The sequence below is a fragment of the Strongylocentrotus purpuratus genome, unplaced genomic scaffold, assembly GCF_000002235.5.
Source record: "Strongylocentrotus purpuratus isolate Spur 01 unplaced genomic scaffold, Spur_5.0 spur5_scaffold_6, whole genome shotgun sequence".
Classification (NCBI taxonomy): domain Eukaryota; kingdom Metazoa; phylum Echinodermata; class Echinoidea; order Camarodonta; family Strongylocentrotidae; genus Strongylocentrotus; species Strongylocentrotus purpuratus.
The window spans coordinates 45,291,190-45,311,193 of record NW_022145612.1 but is presented as its reverse complement, the minus strand read 5'-3'; the positions used below and the strand labels follow the sequence as shown (position 1 = coordinate 45,311,193).

At 36.8% G+C, this 20,004-nt stretch overlaps 1 protein-coding gene across 2 annotated transcripts; it reads right to left on the bottom strand.

Annotated features, from left to right (window-relative positions):
- Positions 1 to 212: 212 nt before the first annotated feature.
- On the bottom strand, positions 213 to 13,168 carry LOC115918305 (centrosomal protein POC5-like). Of its 2 annotated transcripts, none has more exons than XM_030972845.1 (9): positions 13,093 to 13,168; positions 10,422 to 10,657; positions 9,202 to 9,351; positions 8,200 to 8,396; positions 5,409 to 5,479; positions 4,738 to 4,936; positions 3,151 to 3,330; positions 2,484 to 2,631; positions 213 to 484 (listed from the first exon to the last, which is right to left on the bottom strand). In XM_030972845.1, the coding sequence occupies exons 2-9, from the start codon at positions 10,648 to 10,650 to the stop codon at positions 228 to 230; spliced, it is 1,431 nt and encodes a 476-aa protein (XP_030828705.1). In that variant the 5' UTR covers positions 10,651 to 10,657; positions 13,093 to 13,168; the 3' UTR covers positions 213 to 227. The 2 variants fall into 2 exon arrangements, with proteins under 2 accessions (XP_030828705.1, XP_030828706.1); XM_030972846.1 differs by having other exon boundaries at positions 9,202 to 9,348.
- Positions 13,169 to 20,004: the final 6,836 nt, after the last annotated feature.

Sequence of the window (20,004 nt, the reverse complement as noted above, 5' to 3'; positions counted from 1 at the left end):
GGTCTCACTTTAATATCCTTTCTGAGAGATGGGTTGTTTCCCACTGTAAACTTGCCTGCTTTTCTATGAAACGGAAGGGGCATGTTCACACACAGCAATGACTTTTGTCAACTGCTTGGGCTGGATATGCACCCACAACCAACAGGTTGACAGTCCTTGTACAGATGCTCCAAGAAAAACACATATTCATCGAATCCATACACGGTTTTGACCTATTATTCGAGTGATCAACAAACACTAAAACGAAAAGACAAGATACTTACCGTTTTCTTGACAGCAGGAACATTCCCTCTCTGGCTGTGTGTTGTAACTGTGGATTGTGCATGGTGACCCATGGGTTGAGTGCTTGGTATGGCTGAGCGACCTAGTGAAGTGGTATTGACTGACGGCGAGGGTCTGGTGGGGGCTGGGGTAGGGACAGGGGCACCTGCTGCTGGGGTTGGTGCGGGGGCGTGGGACGAAGGATGAGGCTGTCCACTTCCTTCTGCAACAATGCATAAATACAAAATTGAAATAAAGAAATCAAAAGTAGGAAGAAAAGATGGCAAACTTAGGCATTTAAAGGTAAAAATTTCCATTTGGCTATCAAAATTGTGGAAACATAATTACATTTGGCATGGATCAGTAGTTACATGCCCTTGAGAATATATATGAAAATCACAGTTTCAAATTTTGTTTAAATCAAAGTTGATCGTAATTGTACTGGTGGATTGCTTGTGATTCTGTCTCTAAATCAATGACTACCAGGTATGCAACAAAATGCGATTTGATCAAATTACTATTCTTTTTTTTCAAACTGAAGTCAATTCTAATTTTGCAAAGTTGAGTGTTTCCAAAACAAATAGACTTTGACAACATAAAAAACTTTTGCAACTTGTAAACCACTGGCATTTCTCCAGGAAGATACTTTAGTGAATTGAACAAACAAAAACTGAGCGCTATGTTACCTCTGATTTGATTTCTCCACATCCTGAAACCTTTGCACCTCTAAACCATTTGTAACATTTTAGTGAAAATGTCATGCAAACACAAGTTTTTGGTTTTGCAGTATATTGCAGAATGCAGAAACCGCAGTATGATTGATTTGATTTTGGTAGAGAACCACAAGTGTTGTATTTCAAAGGCAATTACTCATATTTTAATCTGTTTATACATCTAAAAGGTATACTGCTTTAGAAAAAGTCAAGTTTATTCTTAGAAGAATTCTTTGATTACACAGCGCAGTAGCTCCTTCATAACCTTGCATTTATAATAACAAAAAATATAATTACTTCCCTTTCCGTATCCATGGTTACACCTATCAACCCTTAGGAAACCTCCCACTATGTTTTATTCAGTCTTTGCAACCTATATAATGTAGACACTACTCCTTTTCTTTCAAACATATTCCCTTGGCACTCACAAATCAGATTCAATACATAGACGAGAAAACTGAGAATATAGTTGTTCTGTCATCAATATCTACACATACACTTGCTACAGTTTGCATACTCTACCAAGCATGTAACTGAATACAGCCTCTTTCTAAATGCATATATTCATGAGACATCTAATACAAGTAGTAGAGTAAACACAATGAAATGAGAGAATGTAAAAAACCTTAAAGGGACATTGGAATATCAAGTGTGTGAAATCATATCATACAATCAGCATTCAATTCCTATATCATTTTGAAAAGAACTGGAATTGAGTAAGAATGTTATGGATTCTAAAATTGAATAAGGCACTTTTTAATTATTAGAGATTTTGTGATGTAATTGGAACAAATCTACATAAAGTCATGCTGTCTCAAAATACACTACTGTTAAGCTTTAATTTAACTGTTTAGGAGGCTTTAAGGTATATTTGTCATTTCGTTCCCATGCAATTAATGTTGCAAGACGAAATTAGGTACTTGTTTATTTATAAATTATTCCCTGCTATTATATAAATTTGGACATTTTAATGGAGCATATTGTACTGACATGACAAACTTTACATGCAGTTAAATACAGCAAAATAAACACTCTGCAGTATAACTGAAATTCTGTAACATTTTGAAAAGCTCGTATAAAGTTAATGTATTAACAAAATTTGAAAAGAGATAAAACATTTAGACCCAACAAAATACACATCAAAAATCAAATGTTGAAAGAAAATAGTTATTAAAATTTTCAAAGATTCCACTGGTTTATTTTGCATTGTATACTGCATGTTTCTACTAAAGTTGTGTAGAAATTTAGAAAACATGATTTCAATACCTTTACTCAAAATCAGTCAAGGACTTTTGAACAATAAGCATCTAACAATATATGTTCTTAAAAAAGAATGAGGCCATTCAAGAAACACATTTCGATAACAATATCACCATTATCATGCTCACAGGGAATACAAATAGGATTAAATAGGATTAGACTGTAAAGAATGTGCATTAATTGAGGCCATAAAATCAGCACATTATTTGTAGTTTTCCTCCTCCTCCACGTATAACTTCACACTCTTACCTTCGCCATCGTGAAACATAGCCATGGCTTCCATATTGAGCGCACAAACACCCCTCATGAATGCTTTCTTCATAGATTCTTCATAGTAATCTCTCTCTGCGTGGAGCTTTGTCACCTCGACTCGTGAAGCTTCCAGGGCTTCATTCAACTATCAAGAAGGAAAGAAAAAAAAAAAAACGAAAGCAAAGGGATTAAGGCTGGATTAAAATTTTACTGCAGTACTTAATTGGAAAGCATTTAAGGTATCATTACCTTCTGGATTATAGCTCTGGTTTACTATTGGTCCAACTTCCAAGACAACAGCTTATATTTTACCAATAGTAAATTTAGAATCAGATAGAGCTAAAATACTAAGCAAATTGTTCTCTGCTAGTTGCATGGTTTAGGCTCATGTTTAAAACTTACAGTGTATATGTTTTTGGAGAGACATTCCTAGTTCAATTGATGGGAATGTTAAATAATTAACATGGTCAAAATGATAATTAAAAGTTGCCAAGTTTGATAACTTTGCATCACTTTTCTATGTCCTATTTTGAACCATTGTCCAATTCTTAAAGCTATAATACCACTCAAGGTTATTTTGCAATTTTGTACAATCTGAACAGATCTAAACAAATGTTAGAGAAGACTTTTCACAGACCCTCTGACTACAAAACAAACAACTTACCGACGCTAATCTTGCCTCATAGTCATTGGTGAGTTTCATACAGACTTCCTGAGCCTTACTCTGGCACGCCTTCTCTACCCTCTGTCTCCACTTGGCAACGATGATGCTATGCCAGGCTGACCAGACTTTCGATTTCAAATGCCTCTCATGGTGCCGCTTCGCAAGTTTGGCAGTGAAGACCTAGGAAAAACATTTCAAACATATTTGGGATTGATATCATGTCTTCTTTCTATAATGCTGATTGCTGAACAATAGGTTTTTTAAAATTACAACCGATACATGACACAAATGGAGTTTTTTTTTTTGGTGATAGTATCCATGACTACTAGTACCCCATGGACCGTGCCCCCCCCCCCCCAATACTATTTAGATCAAATACCACACCTCCTGACAACTGCACAGATCATTATGTTTGCACATTTCAATGGGTAAAAAAATACTTAACAATTACCTGGACAACAACTGCCCTGGGAATACTCCCCTAGGTCAATTAGTTTTAATATCAGTTTCATTTTAGTTTATTGCATATTACACATTCACATTCATTACATAAATCATAAACAATAAGAATGACAGGTGTAAATTTAGATACCTTTATATCAAGCCATTGAAGTATTAATACAGTAAAAAAAACATACAGAGATATAAATTCAATTTCATGGTACTTAAAATGGAATTACAATATTTGTAGTGAATTATGAGGGAATCTAGGAAAAAGCTAAGCTTGTTACTTGTACATTCCCCTTATAGATGAGAGCAGTCTATTGTGCATTTAAATTATATTTAATAACAATTTTATTATATTTTAAACAATTATATTTTAAAAAACAGAAGCAAAAAAACGAGAGGCGTAAAAAGACGAAGGACCAATAAAAAAAAAAGAGAGCAGTATGTAGCAGGTAGCATTGGGGTGAATTACGTAAGTGTGTGGGTGGAACACTTTGAATTTGCATATAAAGGTATACAAGGAACAGCTACTTGTCAAATCTGTCGGGAGTTCATTCCACAATAGTAGTCCGGTTGATACAATTGTATTGTGTGCGAAGGCAATGGGTTCATACTGTGAAGGGTAATTGCCATAAGAGGAAGGTCAATCTGATGTTACGCAAATCAGCAGACAGTGCACAAGGCTATGATAGAAATGCTTTTTTTTATTATGAATCTCAAAGGAAATTTGTATAAGGTATGATAACTTGATAAGGTATTGATATTTTGGTAATGTTTGGTCTGTTAGAGCCGAAAGGGCATTATTCTATGTGAAAGAACATCAGCACCTCATGCCTTTGTGGCCCCAAACGGTCAATTTATAATTCTGAACTTCACATGAAATTAATAAGATTTTTAAAAATTCTCTAGAAATGCAAACTTCCAAGGAAAATGCCAATAACGCCTATTTGCACTAGTTTGGCCAGGAGGGATTGGACCTCCCTGCGTGATCACTGGCAGGTAGTTATCTTATCACATCAGCTCTCAATTAACATAAGAAAAAGGGGACCATGGGGTATCAACGGGTACCGCTTAGGCATTGTTGGCTATTAGAGGGCGCAAGTAGCTACAAGTAGTGCAGTCCAGCTTTAAACCTAATACCTGTCTCTTATCCTCGCTGTGTCTTAGCTTCCAGGATTGGAATCTCCCCAGCATCTCAAACCGATCCTTCTCCTTCTGGACGGCCCTGGTCAGGTTGGAGATGATATGATCCTTACGCTCTACCGATTGCTCGTACGTGTGAAGCAACTCCTTCTGATTCTCAATCTCATTCTGCACCCGTCTCAGGTCCTTGTCAGATCTGCGCACGAAAAGGAAACAGTTAGGATTATCTTTACAGTATTTTTACAGGCTATACATGTCTGTACATGTTTTCTGTTAATTTTTAAATGAAAAGAAATGTATTAGTTTATTAAAAAGAACAAGACATGCAACTCAAGAGATGACAATCTTAGTTTATTACAAAGTATAAGTATCTTTGAGGAAAAGCCACATGTGACCACCCCACCCCCCCCCCCCCCACCCCTTCAAAAAAAGAAAAAGAAAAAGAAGGAAAAAAAATAGAAAAAAAATTGAAGAAAAAAAAAGATTAAAAAAATCCGCATGAGGCAAAAGGATCTAAAGCACAATGCACATCACATGTCTATCTGCTTTAATACACACATATCAAAGAGTACAAAGCATCAGGGGGAACTGTTTCATGCAGCTATACTTTTTGCAGCTATTTACCATGTCTTATCTAAATTACAATTCTAAAACATTGTAATACTTACCTTTCCCTTTGTAATCTAACCTCCACTCTGGATCTCTCTATGACTGCAATCTTGGCCTGACTAAGCTCAGCCTGGAAAAATGGGAAGAATAATAGCATGAATAAACGATGTAAGAAATGATTATGGAAAAGCAAATTAAGGCAAAAACACTGTTTTGTCTCCCCTCTCCTCAATATAAGCAGAATATTTAATGTCTTCCCTTGGTTTATTTTTTATTTCATGACTTTCAGTCATATCTACAGATCTATATTGTATGGTTTATTCCTTTCTTTCATTTCTATCCTTCTCCTTTCTTTCTTTTCTTCTTTCTTTCTTTATCATTTATTTCTACTTTCTTACATTTTTTCTTCATTGTTGATTTCATTCTTCTTACTTTCTACACCTTTCTTCTTACTTTCTTTCTATCCTTCTTTCTTCCTTTCTTTATGTCATTTACCACTTCTTGACCTGGAAGAGCAACGATCCTTTCTGACATCTACCTACTACAGCCTCATTAAACATTCGACCTACTTCTTTCCAAGGAGACCTACTACGATAGTCAATGGTGCCCTGGAACCAACGCCACACAAGCTGTTTAATACTAGCAAGGTGAGTGTTGACCTACGACAAGCAGTCTTGTAGGTGTACTTCAATAAGTGTACCAATCCATGCAAAACAAGCACTAGTAGTAAAGGCCTCAAAGCTATTCAGCTAGTTTACAATGGCAGACCCTTTTCAGTCACTCCATAGGACTTTTTTTTAAATTCTGTTTTGAAGAGGTTTTCATTGCATGAATATACAAGGCAAATAAATTAAGATGAGATCATCATCTAGAAAATTAAATTATTCCTTTGCACGGACTGAAGGACTTGACCTGTGTTGCTACAAGCTTTGTCAGCATTGCGAACATTCAGCATAACCGCAACAAAGTCTCGATTCAGACTAAAATGGCACCATGGATTCCCTAATTTTCCTTCCTCCATTTCCTTGTAAGATCATGGCCACAAGGTGGATGATTTACGACCAGGCAAATTTCTTTCATCTTGACCGAAATGTGTTTTGATTTCAAAGGTTAAGATACAGACTTAAAGCAAAAGACCACCAGTTGACACTATCCCTTCCTTCTTTAACTCATCTGAAACAGGAATGCGTGTGTACAATACTGAAACAGGTATCCCAGATTTTGGAAAATGTTAATTACCCCCTTCATCACTGCTATACCCTAATGCGATCGGGGAAGCGGTACAGATCAATGAAGGCTCGAACTTCACGATTCCTTAATTCCTTTGTCCCGCTTTCCATTCGTAAATACAATGAACAACTCCAGTCAATTTGAATAAGCCTGTATCTTGCCACTTCGCTAATCATCAATTGCATTGTACCCTTTCCTTTTCAACCGATTGTACCAGTATCACGAGGGAATAAATAAATAATCTATCTTACCCTATGATACCATATGTTATTCAAGTTTTAGTTATAAACCGTTTAATTTATGAAGGAAAAAAAACAAAGAAAGCATTCAGCTATAAAACCGTGACAAAGAATGATACATGTAATAAATACTGTTGATAATGATGATGACAATAATAATAATAATAATAATAAAAGTAACAATAAGAATTATGGTAACGATAATAATGATAATGATAATAATGATAAAAATAATAATAATAAAACATAATAACAATACTATTTCCGAATTCTACGAAATCGTACGTTTTCAATAGTGTTGGAAGTCAATTTATTTATTCTATTTTATTATATCATTCCACTATGTAAAACGATTTATATCCGTGTTTCCATATGAATATGTCATTGTACATTTGCTACTGTGTATTTTCTATTTGTGTATATTATTTTCTATTGTATATTGTTCATGTGCCTATGTAATGCCAACAACTGAATTTCCAAATGGACCAATAAAATTAATCTGAATCTGAATCTGAATCTGTAGAATTCTCTGCTCCTCAATTAAATCTTGAGCAAGGTAAATCAAGTGCCCTAATTTTTCGACCATCTTGATTCATTTGGATATCATTATCATTTCAACTAAAATTTTCCAAACTGAATACCAGCAAAATGAGTCAAGTTTATCAATCAATTTAATTTTAAATTTTGAAATGTATTTGAATACCGGTAACTGTTTTTAATTAGGCAACTTGCAAACAAAGCAAAGGAAATTGAACCTCTTTTATATCCTTTATCATCTGGGCTGCATATTATAAAGACTTATGAAAGTTAAACAAATGGCATAAAATCATGCAAGGTGTACTATTACAATTGAATTCAGGTAGTCATCATAATGCAAAACGTTATTCACTACACACTTTGTTTACCAAATTTCGGGACGTTCTAAGTAAAAAATATAAAAATTTTAAAAAGGGAGATCAAAAGCATTTAGTGCATGCTTTGGAATTCAATGTCCCAAATTTTCCTAGCAGTCTCTGCAATTTAAATCTTATTTTTAATTTTGCACTTTATAACAAAAATCTACCTTGAACATACCGGTATGCAATTTTAAATGTGACTCATGCTCCAGCGACATTTTCTCCAGGCTGGATTTGTTTCGTCACCAGATAGATGGTAGGAATTATGGTTGCCATTTGATTTAATGCTTGGTTGAGCATTATGGACCTGTAGGGTTGATGCTCGGTTAGCGACAAGGTTAGTGTAAAAATTAAGCTTATGACAACCGTTGATGGAGCATGTGTCAGAGGACCGTCCTGGACCTGTTCATCATATCATTGGCGAGTCTTTAAGTATAAAACCAGACAGGTACCAAATTTTGCGATGACAAGGCTGGATAACTTACTAAAACACCCCTCTTCAGCTCCAGGCTCCAGTTGTCTAGCAAATTCTCCATGCGGATCAGGCCCTGGTCCACAGCAGGAGAACTAGCCAAGCTGGACTGGTCAGTTAGGGTGGACAGGTCAGTGGTTGGGGTACTATCGGATCCGGGATCATCCGGCGGAGAGGATCTAACTGGGCTACATAATTCATTCGCTGGAGCTGAATTTCAGGAAGAGAGAGAGAGAGGGGGGGGAAGGGAACGAGTGAAATAGAGAGAGAGAGAGAGAGAAAGAGAGAGAGAGAGAGGGAGAGAGAGAGAGAGAGAGAGAAGAGAGAGAGAGAGAAAGAGAGAGAGAGAGAAAGAGAGAGTGAGAGAAAAAAGAGGAGACATAAAAAGAGAGAACAAAAAAAGAATGACAAAAAAATGAAAAATAATGAATATGAAAGCATAGAGACTGTGCAACCAGATTTGGCACTTGGATTGTCTAAAAAAAAACCTCAAAGGTTAAGTGCACTAGACCTATATTATGGTACGGGAAATCTGGAGGAGAAAAAATGATTCTGTGCCCTCAAAGTACTTCTTAATAATTCATAAATCACTTACATTTTCTCTATGGGCCAATTTTTAAATGTTGCCTGTTTATCTTGGTGCCTTAAGTGCCTTAAGGTAACTTGGCTAAAGCAAGGGTAATACAGTCAAACTTGTCTAGCGACAACCCACGGGAAACATAAAAAGTGGCCTGTGTAGACAGGTGGTCTTTGTAGACAGATGGTCTTTGTAGACAGCTTCGTTTAGTACGTGTTTCAATGAGATACCATTTTCAAGGGAAACAAAAATTGTGGTCTTTGTAGACAGGTGGTCACTAAAGCAGGTTTGACTGTGGTAGTACTTTGTAGGTGCATTGAGCATATCTTGGAGGAGTGGAAATGTGCGCAATACAAATTTACACGTAGCTTATAATAGTATCACCATTTTTTTTTCCAATCAAAAGTGACTGGCTATGATTATTAATACTATACCAACCAGTAAGGTCTCTTCTCCTGAGCTCTTGATCTCTAGAACCTCTTTCATCCTGCGACTCTGTTTGGGTCTCTTCACCATTGAGTGAACCATGGGTAGCAACCATGCTCTCTCTAAGTTGTGGTGAAGCTTCACTCGCTGAGCTACTCCCTTCTGAAAAAAAGAAGAAGATAAGAAAAGAATGTTGATGGAGATAGTCATGTCAATGAAGTAAAATTGACCCAAAATGATTCACTCATCAAATTATATTATAACTCTTAAACATCATTCACATATGACAGCAGTTTTTCACTATGACATTAAAGATAAACTTGAGTTCTGCTAAAAAAAAAAAAAAAAAGAAGGAATTCTCACAGAATCATATGAAACTTGCACTGAATGTTCAAGATTACAAATAAATGTCATGTGCCAAACAATTTTGGAAAAAAATGTATACTGGCTGATTAATGAGCATAGAAAGCTAAGGAAATCAAGGTAAGCTAGCCCCTACACCACACCATTTGTGTAGTCCCATGTACTTATGTGTACAGTGCTTGTTACTTTACCAAGACTGGGCCAAATTTTATTATGATTTTGATGAATTCAGAACCTTGCAGTGCACACCAATACTTACATGCTACATGATCAACTTTTTCTGATCTATTGCACACTTTTTCTTTCATAAGGCAATCGCATTACTAGAACTCCCCTTTATCTTTAAGAGTAGTATGCTTCACAATCTGTATCTAACTGAAAGCTCACTGCTCAGTGAACATGCACATGACCTATGTTTCGCGTATATGCCATTTATCTACCGGTATGTATAAACAAATTGTGCCACTTTTTTTTTTAATGGCGGTTTAGCCAGTCATATTCTGAATGAGCTTTTATAAAGTCTGTTATAACATCTCATGACATGTTCAACTACCAAAATCAAAATCAAATAATGTTTATTCATCATAAGTTTCACATCTTTTGCATCGCATAACATACACATGAGTGAATACATGTAATGGCCTTTGATGAGTGCAGCTAATTTTCCATATATACAGGTTTACATAAAAATAAAATAAAATAACTGGCACTATAAACTTGCAAACATGCTTTTATAATTTGTTTACTCATGAACAAGAACAACAAGACTGAATGCCTTGTCAAGTTTTTTTTCAAGTCTGTTATTATGATAACAGTACCCATTTCTTTGTAACTTTCAAATTTGTTTGACTTTAGTGATCATAACTTACCGCTTGATTGGAGATAGATGAGCTGGTCCTTGATTGGTCTCTGAGGCTGAAATGACCGTGCGGCTCCAGCAAGCGTCTGAGGGAGCCGAGAAGGATCATAAAGAGGAGTCACTACAGCATACTGCAGCAGCTCCTGGTACTCTTCCTGGAGACAGGAGGAAATGGAGCTTCCCGGAGAATCATCAGGAGGAAGCATGGGGATACTATCGGATTCAGTTGACGTAGACATACCGCTTCTGTTGAAAAAAATGAAAAGGGACCTAATGAGAGATCAGCTTCTAAACAAATTGTAACAGGCAGTACAAGTCATGCTGTGCCAAATTGCCTTGTTATTCTTTTTTTAATGTAACCCAGCTCCCAGGGCTGTCCACCTCATATTGGCCTAAGCTCAGTTAATATTTAATTATTACTAGATATAGAATAAGGTACATTTGACTGTAAAGCTGGACTTAATAAATTAACAGTATATTAACACCATATGCCACCAGCCAAAAGCACTTTTTGCACAATGACATGCCCCTTTTAAAAGTTTGGTCAAACATAACCATGCACGCACTTCTCCTTTAAAGTAATCACAGGGAGTGTATCTCTATAACACAGTAACAACCCTGGGGGATACTCAGATTTGGTTTGGACGGGGGGTGTGCCGCTCAAGCCTCGAAACCCCTACCCATTATTAGGGGTCATTTTTTAGGTCATTTTCTTTAAAAAAAGACCCATTTTCCACAACTTTTGGGTGTTTGCATGGCCTCGGCATCAGAGCTAGTAGTTAGCTAGTAACAATGTAGATCTAGATCTATCTAAATTGTTTTTGTAAGTGTAATGATAAACAGAATAAGGGAATTTTAGGCGCCCGGTGTGGAATGAAAGTGAACACCCACCCGTTGCAAAAGTACACTACTGTACGGTACCTAGACTACAATCACTAGCGCCCATGGAACATGATAATTGGAAACAAACTTGTTCAAACTAACATGGTGCCCAATACTCAAGAGAGATGAAGACATACTAGAAAAAGTCCAGCAGAGGGCCACCAGACTTCTTCCTGAGCTGAGACAAAAAGCATACCCAGACAGACTTAGAGAACTACAACTTCCTACTTTGGCTTACAGAAGACAAAGAGCAGATCAGATACAGATATTCAAAATCCTGAGAGGCTTTGACAGAGTGAATCCTTCAAAATTCTTCCATCTAGCAACTGGCTCAACAACAAGAGGCCATGATTTCAAGATTGTCAAACAACGTTTCAACACAAGACTTAGGCAGTATAGTTTCTCAATAAGGAGTGTAAATAATTGGAATGCTCTGCCTAAGGAAGTAGTCAATGCTACCACCATTAACCAATTCAAGTCATCCCTAGAAAGGTATTGGAGAAACAATCCAATTAAGTTTGAACCATACGTGAGACGGGATGCAACAGTAAAGAGGGACAAATAAGCCAAGCTTCCAGTCTCTACACCCAAGTATACCAAGTAAGTAAGTAAGTAACATAACAATCATGATAAGATTGTGCGTCCACCATGCCAACCAGGCGAATCCGGGCTAACTCGCCCCACAGGACATCTCGCCCCAGCCTCAAAGACTGGGGCAAGATGTCTCGACATGATTCAGCGGTCCAGAGATAATTTATGGCCAGGACGAAAGAATGTGAACAAACATCAGCCATCTCGTCTAAAATGTACTACATTCGACTTCTCAATAACAAAATTTATATCAGGAATCAAAAATAGACCTTCATACATTATGAAAATGATATTTTTGCAGTGATTTACTGACAGAAACACTGCTCGAATTTCAGTGGTTCGTATCGATACAACGCACATTTAATGTACATGCGGCGATGCGAATTGCGAGCTGTGAGTAAATTGTCAAAAATTCAATTTGTTTGTCATTTTACCTAAAGAGAAGATAGATTGTCTTCAATAGTATCATTTGACAAAATTCCATTACAGATTGTGGTTGGAAATGGCATTATTAAGTCACAATGAGCACAAACATATACACAAATGGTATCTCTCGATCGATGAATCACGAATTGCGAGCTGTGAGTAAATTGTCCAAAAATAAAATGCCATTTTTGTTGTCATTTTACCTAAAGAGAAGATAAAGGGTCTAGATTGTCTTCAATAGTATCAATTGACAAAATTACATTACAGATTGATGAATCATGTCGGAACATCTCGCCCCAGTCTTTGAGGCTGGGGCGAGATGTCCCGTGGGCGAGTTAGCCCGACTCCCATTGTCTAAACCAGGCACCATGCAAGCAAAAATAGTTCAGGTTAGAATGAAGCACCATGGCATGCACTCGATGAAACAATCACGACTTGAAGTTTTAACAGGATCACCTCACACTTCCGTACACTGATGCTGATGCTGATTAATAACTGTCAGTCATAGTCAGTGTCAGTGACAGATTATGTTTATCACGATCAGACATCACCGGCACCGCGCAAATGCCGGGGCGCAGCGCGCGGGCGAGCTAAGCCGAAACCGTGCAATCAATTAATTATCACAGTAATCAACCAACTGGAATATGAACGTATGGGACTGGGCTCACGGTTTAGCCGCGATCGACCAGAATCTGCGTTAAAGCAAAGAACACCTCCGTCCACTAATCAAACTTTTGACATGAATCAGTATGTGAAAAATAATATACACATCAAACACTTACATTTAAACTAATATGCCAAGTTCGTAATCGTCTTGTTGTGGCTTGTGGTAGTTTTGTTGCCAAGTTTAAATCCCACAGCAGCTGTTGGAAACTTTAAATCTAACTCCTGATTGGTCAATGGAATGGTGTTTCCTTTGTAAGATATCCTATGATTGGTTGAAAATTTGTTTCGATTCTGGAATCCGGGGGGGGGGGGCACAGGACTCTAAAATACGTCTGTGGGGGGGGGGGGGTGCAAGTGGAGTGGATCGAGTGAGAATGACGTAAAGCGCCTCTCGTCAAACTTGACGGTCTTCAGTAATTTGATTGTCACGCGTCATTATTTAGGCCTACACAAGGAGTTACTACATAAAGCTTTTATACAGCCCACAGAACAAAACTATGGAACGATCTCCACATGAAATTATATTATTTACGTCAGCTTTTCGGTGACATCTTTCAAACTACCGATGGCTATGTAAATAACGTGGGTTCACCACCCATCCCCCCAATTAATTTTGTGTTTGTTTTTCTTGCCTTCCTTTTGTATGTATACACTGTCATGATTTATAGCTACAGAATTGGCGCATGAACGCACATATATAATAATTGTATGCCTCATTAATATTGCGAACATAGTGATTATCGTAATTGTTTACAGCCTTGTTAATCCTTTAGCGCTTTTACCTTTCATTTTCTTTAAGAAATTGACTAAACCGTTTCAGGCTACTATATCTTATTTTTGGTATACAATATTGTAAATAAAAAACATGATTTTACATGCAGATATTTTTTTTTTTTTAATCCAAAAAGTGCAACTAGGATCGACTAATTACACTTGTGCGAACTTCTAGTTCCCATTAAGAACTTCATATACTGTACATATACATTTAATTACTTGCATATTTTTTAGGTTAAATAGTTTGCAGATCTATATGTCGAAATATGAGAGCCATTAATGTTCAATGACCATTACTCTTTCTTCATGTATTCATGTTTCATTATTATTCTTTACATTGTATGATTGTTCATAATACATACTGTCATTAATTTGATATGTTTTTGTTGATAAATTCAATTCAATTCAATTAAGTGTCTCCTAAAGCAAAGGAGAAAGTAAAATGTGGATCCATTCTCTATTCATGATATCAAAAGCCTCACTAAAGGCAGTTATTATGGGGGTCGGATCAAACTTTTCTGACGGCAGCTTTGACATTTTTAGAACCTTATGGGAAAATAACAAAATTGATAACCCTGTCTCTTCTCTATGTAATTGTAAAAGCTATATTTGGTAAAAGTCGGCGGAGCTCTAACTTATCTAATTTTGGATAAACCAACGCCTACATGTAACAATTCCTGGTATTTTCACCGTGGAAAGCCTGCGTTTTCCAGAACTTGCATAATCATGTGTGGTGTTAATTCGCTTTATGTTGTATCTCGACTGATTCACTCATGAAAAGAATTTTTTTACAGATTATGTTCTATTCGATGTTTAGGAATCGAGAGAAGCCATATTTCCTTTTCCATATCCAATAATACCCCTCGCTCAGTTATTCGTGTATCTACAGATAGATTACAACGTCTCTATTCATCACGCATGAGTCCTCTTATAATCCCCGACACGGCACTGGTGTCCCTTGGCAAGGCATTACTCTTCATTTGCCACTCAATACCCAAGAGCGCAATGGGGGCCCGGTAGGATGACGAAAGCATTCACGTTAGTAATTGCATATGCCCTCACGGTGACCATATGGTAGGAATACTCCATAGGGAGTGGAGGTGGTGCACATTGTGCGGGAGTTACTCCGATGACCGGGGTATAATACCAGTGGCGGATCCAGGGGGGGGGGGCGGGGGGCCGGGGGTGCAAATTTTTAAATTTTCGAGGACCAAAAAAAAAAATGTGCTCACTTTAACTTTAACGAGCATCCGTATGTATTTACCACCGAAATACAAATTCAGAAAACTCAGAAAATGGGATTAGACAGCATTAATCAAAGATGATAATTGATGTGATAACAGTTTTTTCCAAAACGCATTCTTCCCTGCCAAAGCTTCTGTGTTAATAAAGGTTTCCGTTATTTATAATAATTTCACAAACAAACATATAAGGTCAGACTACTGTCGGATTTAGCTAATAACGTCATAACAACATAGCAATTATGGCGCCAATTTTAGTATGACAGTTTCTCGATATAGTCGCCTTTTTTTCTTTTATAAGGTGCAAAGCATAGTCCATTTTCGTCGATTTTTGGAAAGGATTTTATTTCTTCATGCCTGGATGAAGCTCAAGCACTTAAAACTCAGCGATTGGAAGAGAGAAGAAAATGCAACATTTTCCGTTTGACGTGCATCGCTTCTTGCTGATTCACCAGAAACCCCCAAACTGTCGATATCTTCTCTGCTTGATTAGAGGAAACCCAATTTGCGGCTACCCAACTAATGATGCTTGTACTTGAAGTTTCTTCCCTTCTATACGGCAACCATCAATAATCTTTCTTGCACGAAAAATTCCTCCAAACATCAATCAACTTTGGGGGGAATCGATCGAAATGACTAATTTCTAAGAGGAATCATATCGATCCTATGATGGTACATGATATAAATGGATTGGATTAAACCAACTTGTCACAAAGACATCAGGAACTAAAATGTTTCAAATACACTTTCATGACTCTAGGATGCCTATGACGTGAATAAAGAAGGTCAGGCTAGTGAACTAAATTCAGTCATCATGGTAAATGTGAATGAATCAAAACGTTTTAAGCTTAATGAGTATTGATACCATTTTACCTAAATAAGCCTATGTACTTTTTTTTTTATATACGGCTTCCTTTCATTAGAAGGGGATTCCGTTTGGAAGAAGAAAAAATACTCATGAGTAAAATTTCCAGCTCGCCATGTACCAATATAAACCAATTTAGGAAAGATAAAATGTATCAGGAACATGAAATGTAAAGACATTGACGTTTGAAGTACCCTTTTTCGACCATTTGCCCCTACTTGTGGACCTATGCCCTCACGAGCCATGAGCATTAAACCATGCGTACAATCGGCAGAGAACTTGAAGCGATGTATAATGTGCGTATGGGGGTGGGGAGGGGGGGGGGGTTCTATGCAACTTCCGCCTTTGCAATCTGAACCATGTACTTGCAGTAGTGGATAGGGGACGCTGATTGCGGGGGAGGGGGTTCTGTCTTAGGCCCATTCTATGTAAAAGAAATGCAAACGAACAAGACTATGGGTCAGGGATCTGGAAAGGGTGTAATCATTAGAAATATGTTCTCTCCCTTTTCCCCCTCCTTCTCTACCTATCCCCTTCTTGATTTTTTTTTCATCTGCGTCATTCGATTTTTGTTTTGGTGGGGGGGGGGGGGGGTCTTTAGTTACGCCATTGACTATACCCACAGCAAATATTATTTTTGAAGAAAGCGAAAAGCGAAACGAGAGATGATGACATGGGCAGGTGGCGGTGTAATTTTCACCATGACTGAAGATCAACGCAAGACATGTCCTTCAACAATATTTGAAAAGAAATCAACGGAACTGATTGATAACTCTTTCTAAAATTAATCATTATGCTACTATTTGTACTAAAGGTATTTAGTGTGATGATGAAGACGGCATAACAAATATTTGATTTGATTTGATTTGAATTGAATTGATTTGATTTATTGATTTTTGCATTTTTCATACAATAATAATCAGTCACATAAAAAATTGTGAACATTTTTTTTGTACAAAGTGGCAATATTCTTTTAAATCACATTGACATTGAATAACACAAATTATGCAACAAAATGTTGGAAACGGTTAACATTTTACATAGCAAATTCAGAAGAGCTACAGCGCAAGCTTGCGCTTGAAGTGCATGCAGCTCTTAAACTTAAGATTACAGCAACAGCAAACTATGGTAATATTAGCAGGCAAAACAAAAAGGGAATTCAATGGCCAAAAAAGGACAAAACTGACTTGCTTCAGGAGACAGAGCGAGAGAAAGAGAGAGATAGAGAGGGATAGATAGAGCAAAATATTTATGCGGCTATACAAATATATGTGATGTTATATATGTTACTAATCAGCTCGTACAAGTTGAATTATATAATTTATACTTAGAAGTATTTTTAGTCAACAAAAATGGCAATTGTTTGCCCCTGGTTTAATCAATGTATTATGTTCGTGGTATGTACGATTGAATTATTTTTTCATAGTGGCATTGAATTTGGGAGAAAATTTAAGTGAAATTTAGCTCTGATTTCGATCGATGAACTTTAAAGCGTACAGTATTCCTCACATAACACGGTGTTCATGATTAAAGTGCATTCTACAGACCTGGTTAAAAAACATGGTCGTATCCTACCTTCAAGACAATTCTTACCACTCATAAATCCATAATAAAGAAAGAAGGCGTGGCTTCTATGACAAGTGCGTCCCGTTAATCAGTAACTGTTGACAGCATATAAAAGAGGGGGAAATGCTTGGTAAATTAAACATTTCTCAGGTAAGGTTTCCCCAAGAAGAAGAAGACTGGAAAATGGTGCTAACAACCAAGCAGATATCTATCGTCATGCCAACTGGACTGGCAGGGTTGTGGTCTTGGTGCCTCATCGCAATGCTAGCATGTAGTGCTGTCCACGCAGTGGAAGGTCAGAGGTTCAACAGGCTATTCGGGCCATCCAGTGAGTAATTATTTCTTTCTCCTTTCGGTGATTGATCATTTTAACCCACCCCCTCAAAAAAACAGGTTGTACACATATTACCGCATTTTAAAACGGTCTCTTCAATATTTGCATTTATATCCTTAACGGCAACGCTCTTGAGTGCGGTGTGGGTGTGAGACCCAGCCGGCCCACCCCCATTTATAGTGTTCCAACAATCTTTATATATCCGGTGTTTAAAAAAAAAATCAGAAAAGGAGGGTGATAAAAAAGAATATAAAGAAGAAAACTTAGAACCAATGATAATTCTAAAGTTACAACTTGTATCAAAATACATTTAGCATCATGTTAGATTGGCGAATTCTTTGAACTTGTTTAATACTAAACTCATAAAATATGCAATTACATTTTCGACTTCTTGATCAGCCGAGGAGATAAGGTTTGTGTAATAAAGAAAAAAAACCACATACAATCATGCAGAATTCTACAACTTGATTTCGAGGTAGCTTAATCAATCCATGTGATACCTGTGTCCTGAAATAATAAACATTATTAATGGTCTTGACAGTCATGTCAAAATGCGAAAATCGGATCTTTAATACTTCTATATTCATATCAATTCAACACTCTGATTTCACATTGGCAAGGTTCAACTTGGGATAAGTTGTAATCTTTTAATTTTTATCGGGTACAATGATCACTTTTCTTTTCTAAACGTCCACATTTCCAGCAGCATCGGTAAAAGTTTGTTGTGGTATGCGATAATCCCTTCATCTTTTAAAATTCTTATATCAAAAATCAATTTATTTTTTTATTTAATGTCAACCGGATTTAGACATCACAGCTAAAAGGCTTGTGGTGCAAATCTATTTGATAGGAAAACAACCCTTGACAAATGAAGTTTCTTTTAACGCCCAAACAGCTACAAATGTACTTGCTTTTGCTTTTGATAAAAAACGGATCTATTCTTTATTCCTTCCTTGTAGAGTCGACCAGTACTACATGCATGCGTATAAAAATACGAATAACTATTTATTGAACGTGTGATTTCATAGCATGGGATCTGTATTACCAGTTTTTCAGCGGCTATTTAATTTATTTAAAGTATTTGTATGCGTTCAAATATTAAATACATATCCCTCTAACCAATGTAAGTGAACACTACGAACGTGTATAAGTCCATTCTTGTGGGAGTAATTTTGAATCGAATGTGGTTAACTTCATTACGAAAAAAACACAAATATAAACCGTTTATTATTGGAGAATGATGCGATTTATTTTTCTCGTCAGGAAACGCATTAAGGCAACGCCTCTAGAAAAAGGACATTTTTCCGTAAGAAAAAACGCATCTTCACAAAATTTCGAGCCTACCGACTACATCCCCACAAATAATTGATGGAATTTGCTCTATAACCTTTACAAAGTGTACATATCTCAATCGCCATATCGAATGATTTTTCAGTTTGGGTAAAAGAAATGGAAATTGGCATACGTTAGCATGTACGAAACGGAGATATCTAATTTTAAATGTTCTTAATTTCTCGGATTACATTTCACCCCCCAAATTTTAGAAATTTCAAGTAACAATTATTGGGATGACTCTTTGATGGTTCTTTATCATTCCTGTTTGTATATATATATATATATATATATTAGAATATATTATTGTAAATATTGTAAATATTCTGATCACCCACAAGCATTGTCGATTCTGAGGAAGACCCCGACAAATTTGGAAATAAAACAAGATAGTTTGCATAAAATGCATATGTCCAAAGCCTGTCGAAGTCGAACACCTTCAATACGTGCATTAATCAACACACACACACACACACGCACACGCACACACACGCACACACGCACCGCATGCACACATACACGCACACGCATCCATGCACACACTTCTATGTATAAATATAATTCAAGCAGTAGAAACGTGTTTCTTCAGATGAGTGTTTAAGATACCTTGGACTGACAGAATATCAAATAAAGAAGTGGTCAATAAGGCATGTGTCGATATATATCCCTCCTTAACATCGTAAGGAAAAGAGATCTCCAGTTTGTTGGGCATATTATGAGAAGAGAAGGCACATATAGGATGCACACAGGACAAAAATGAGGAAAAGAGAAGCAGAGGGAGCCAGTGCATCCAATACAAGTTTAGGTTCATTGGGCTGACTGGTAACAGAAGTAACGTCGCATTATAGAACCAGAGATATAGAGGTAGATGGAAAGCCTTGATCGCCAACGTCTGGAACAGACAAGGCACCCATCA

Coding starts and splice junctions, on each gene's coding strand:
- LOC115918305 (XM_030972845.1), bottom strand. CDS start 10,650: ATGTCTACGTCAACTGAATCCGATAGTATCCCCATGCTTCCTCCTGAT. Junction 8,397..9,201: donor CAGGAGAAGAGACCTTACTG/GTTGGTATAGTA, acceptor CCTGAAATTCAG/CTCCAGCGAATGAATTATGT. Junction 2,632..3,150: donor ATGAGGCAAGATTAGCGTCG/GTAAGTTGTTTG, acceptor CCTTCTTGATAG/TTGAATGAAGCCCTGGAAGC.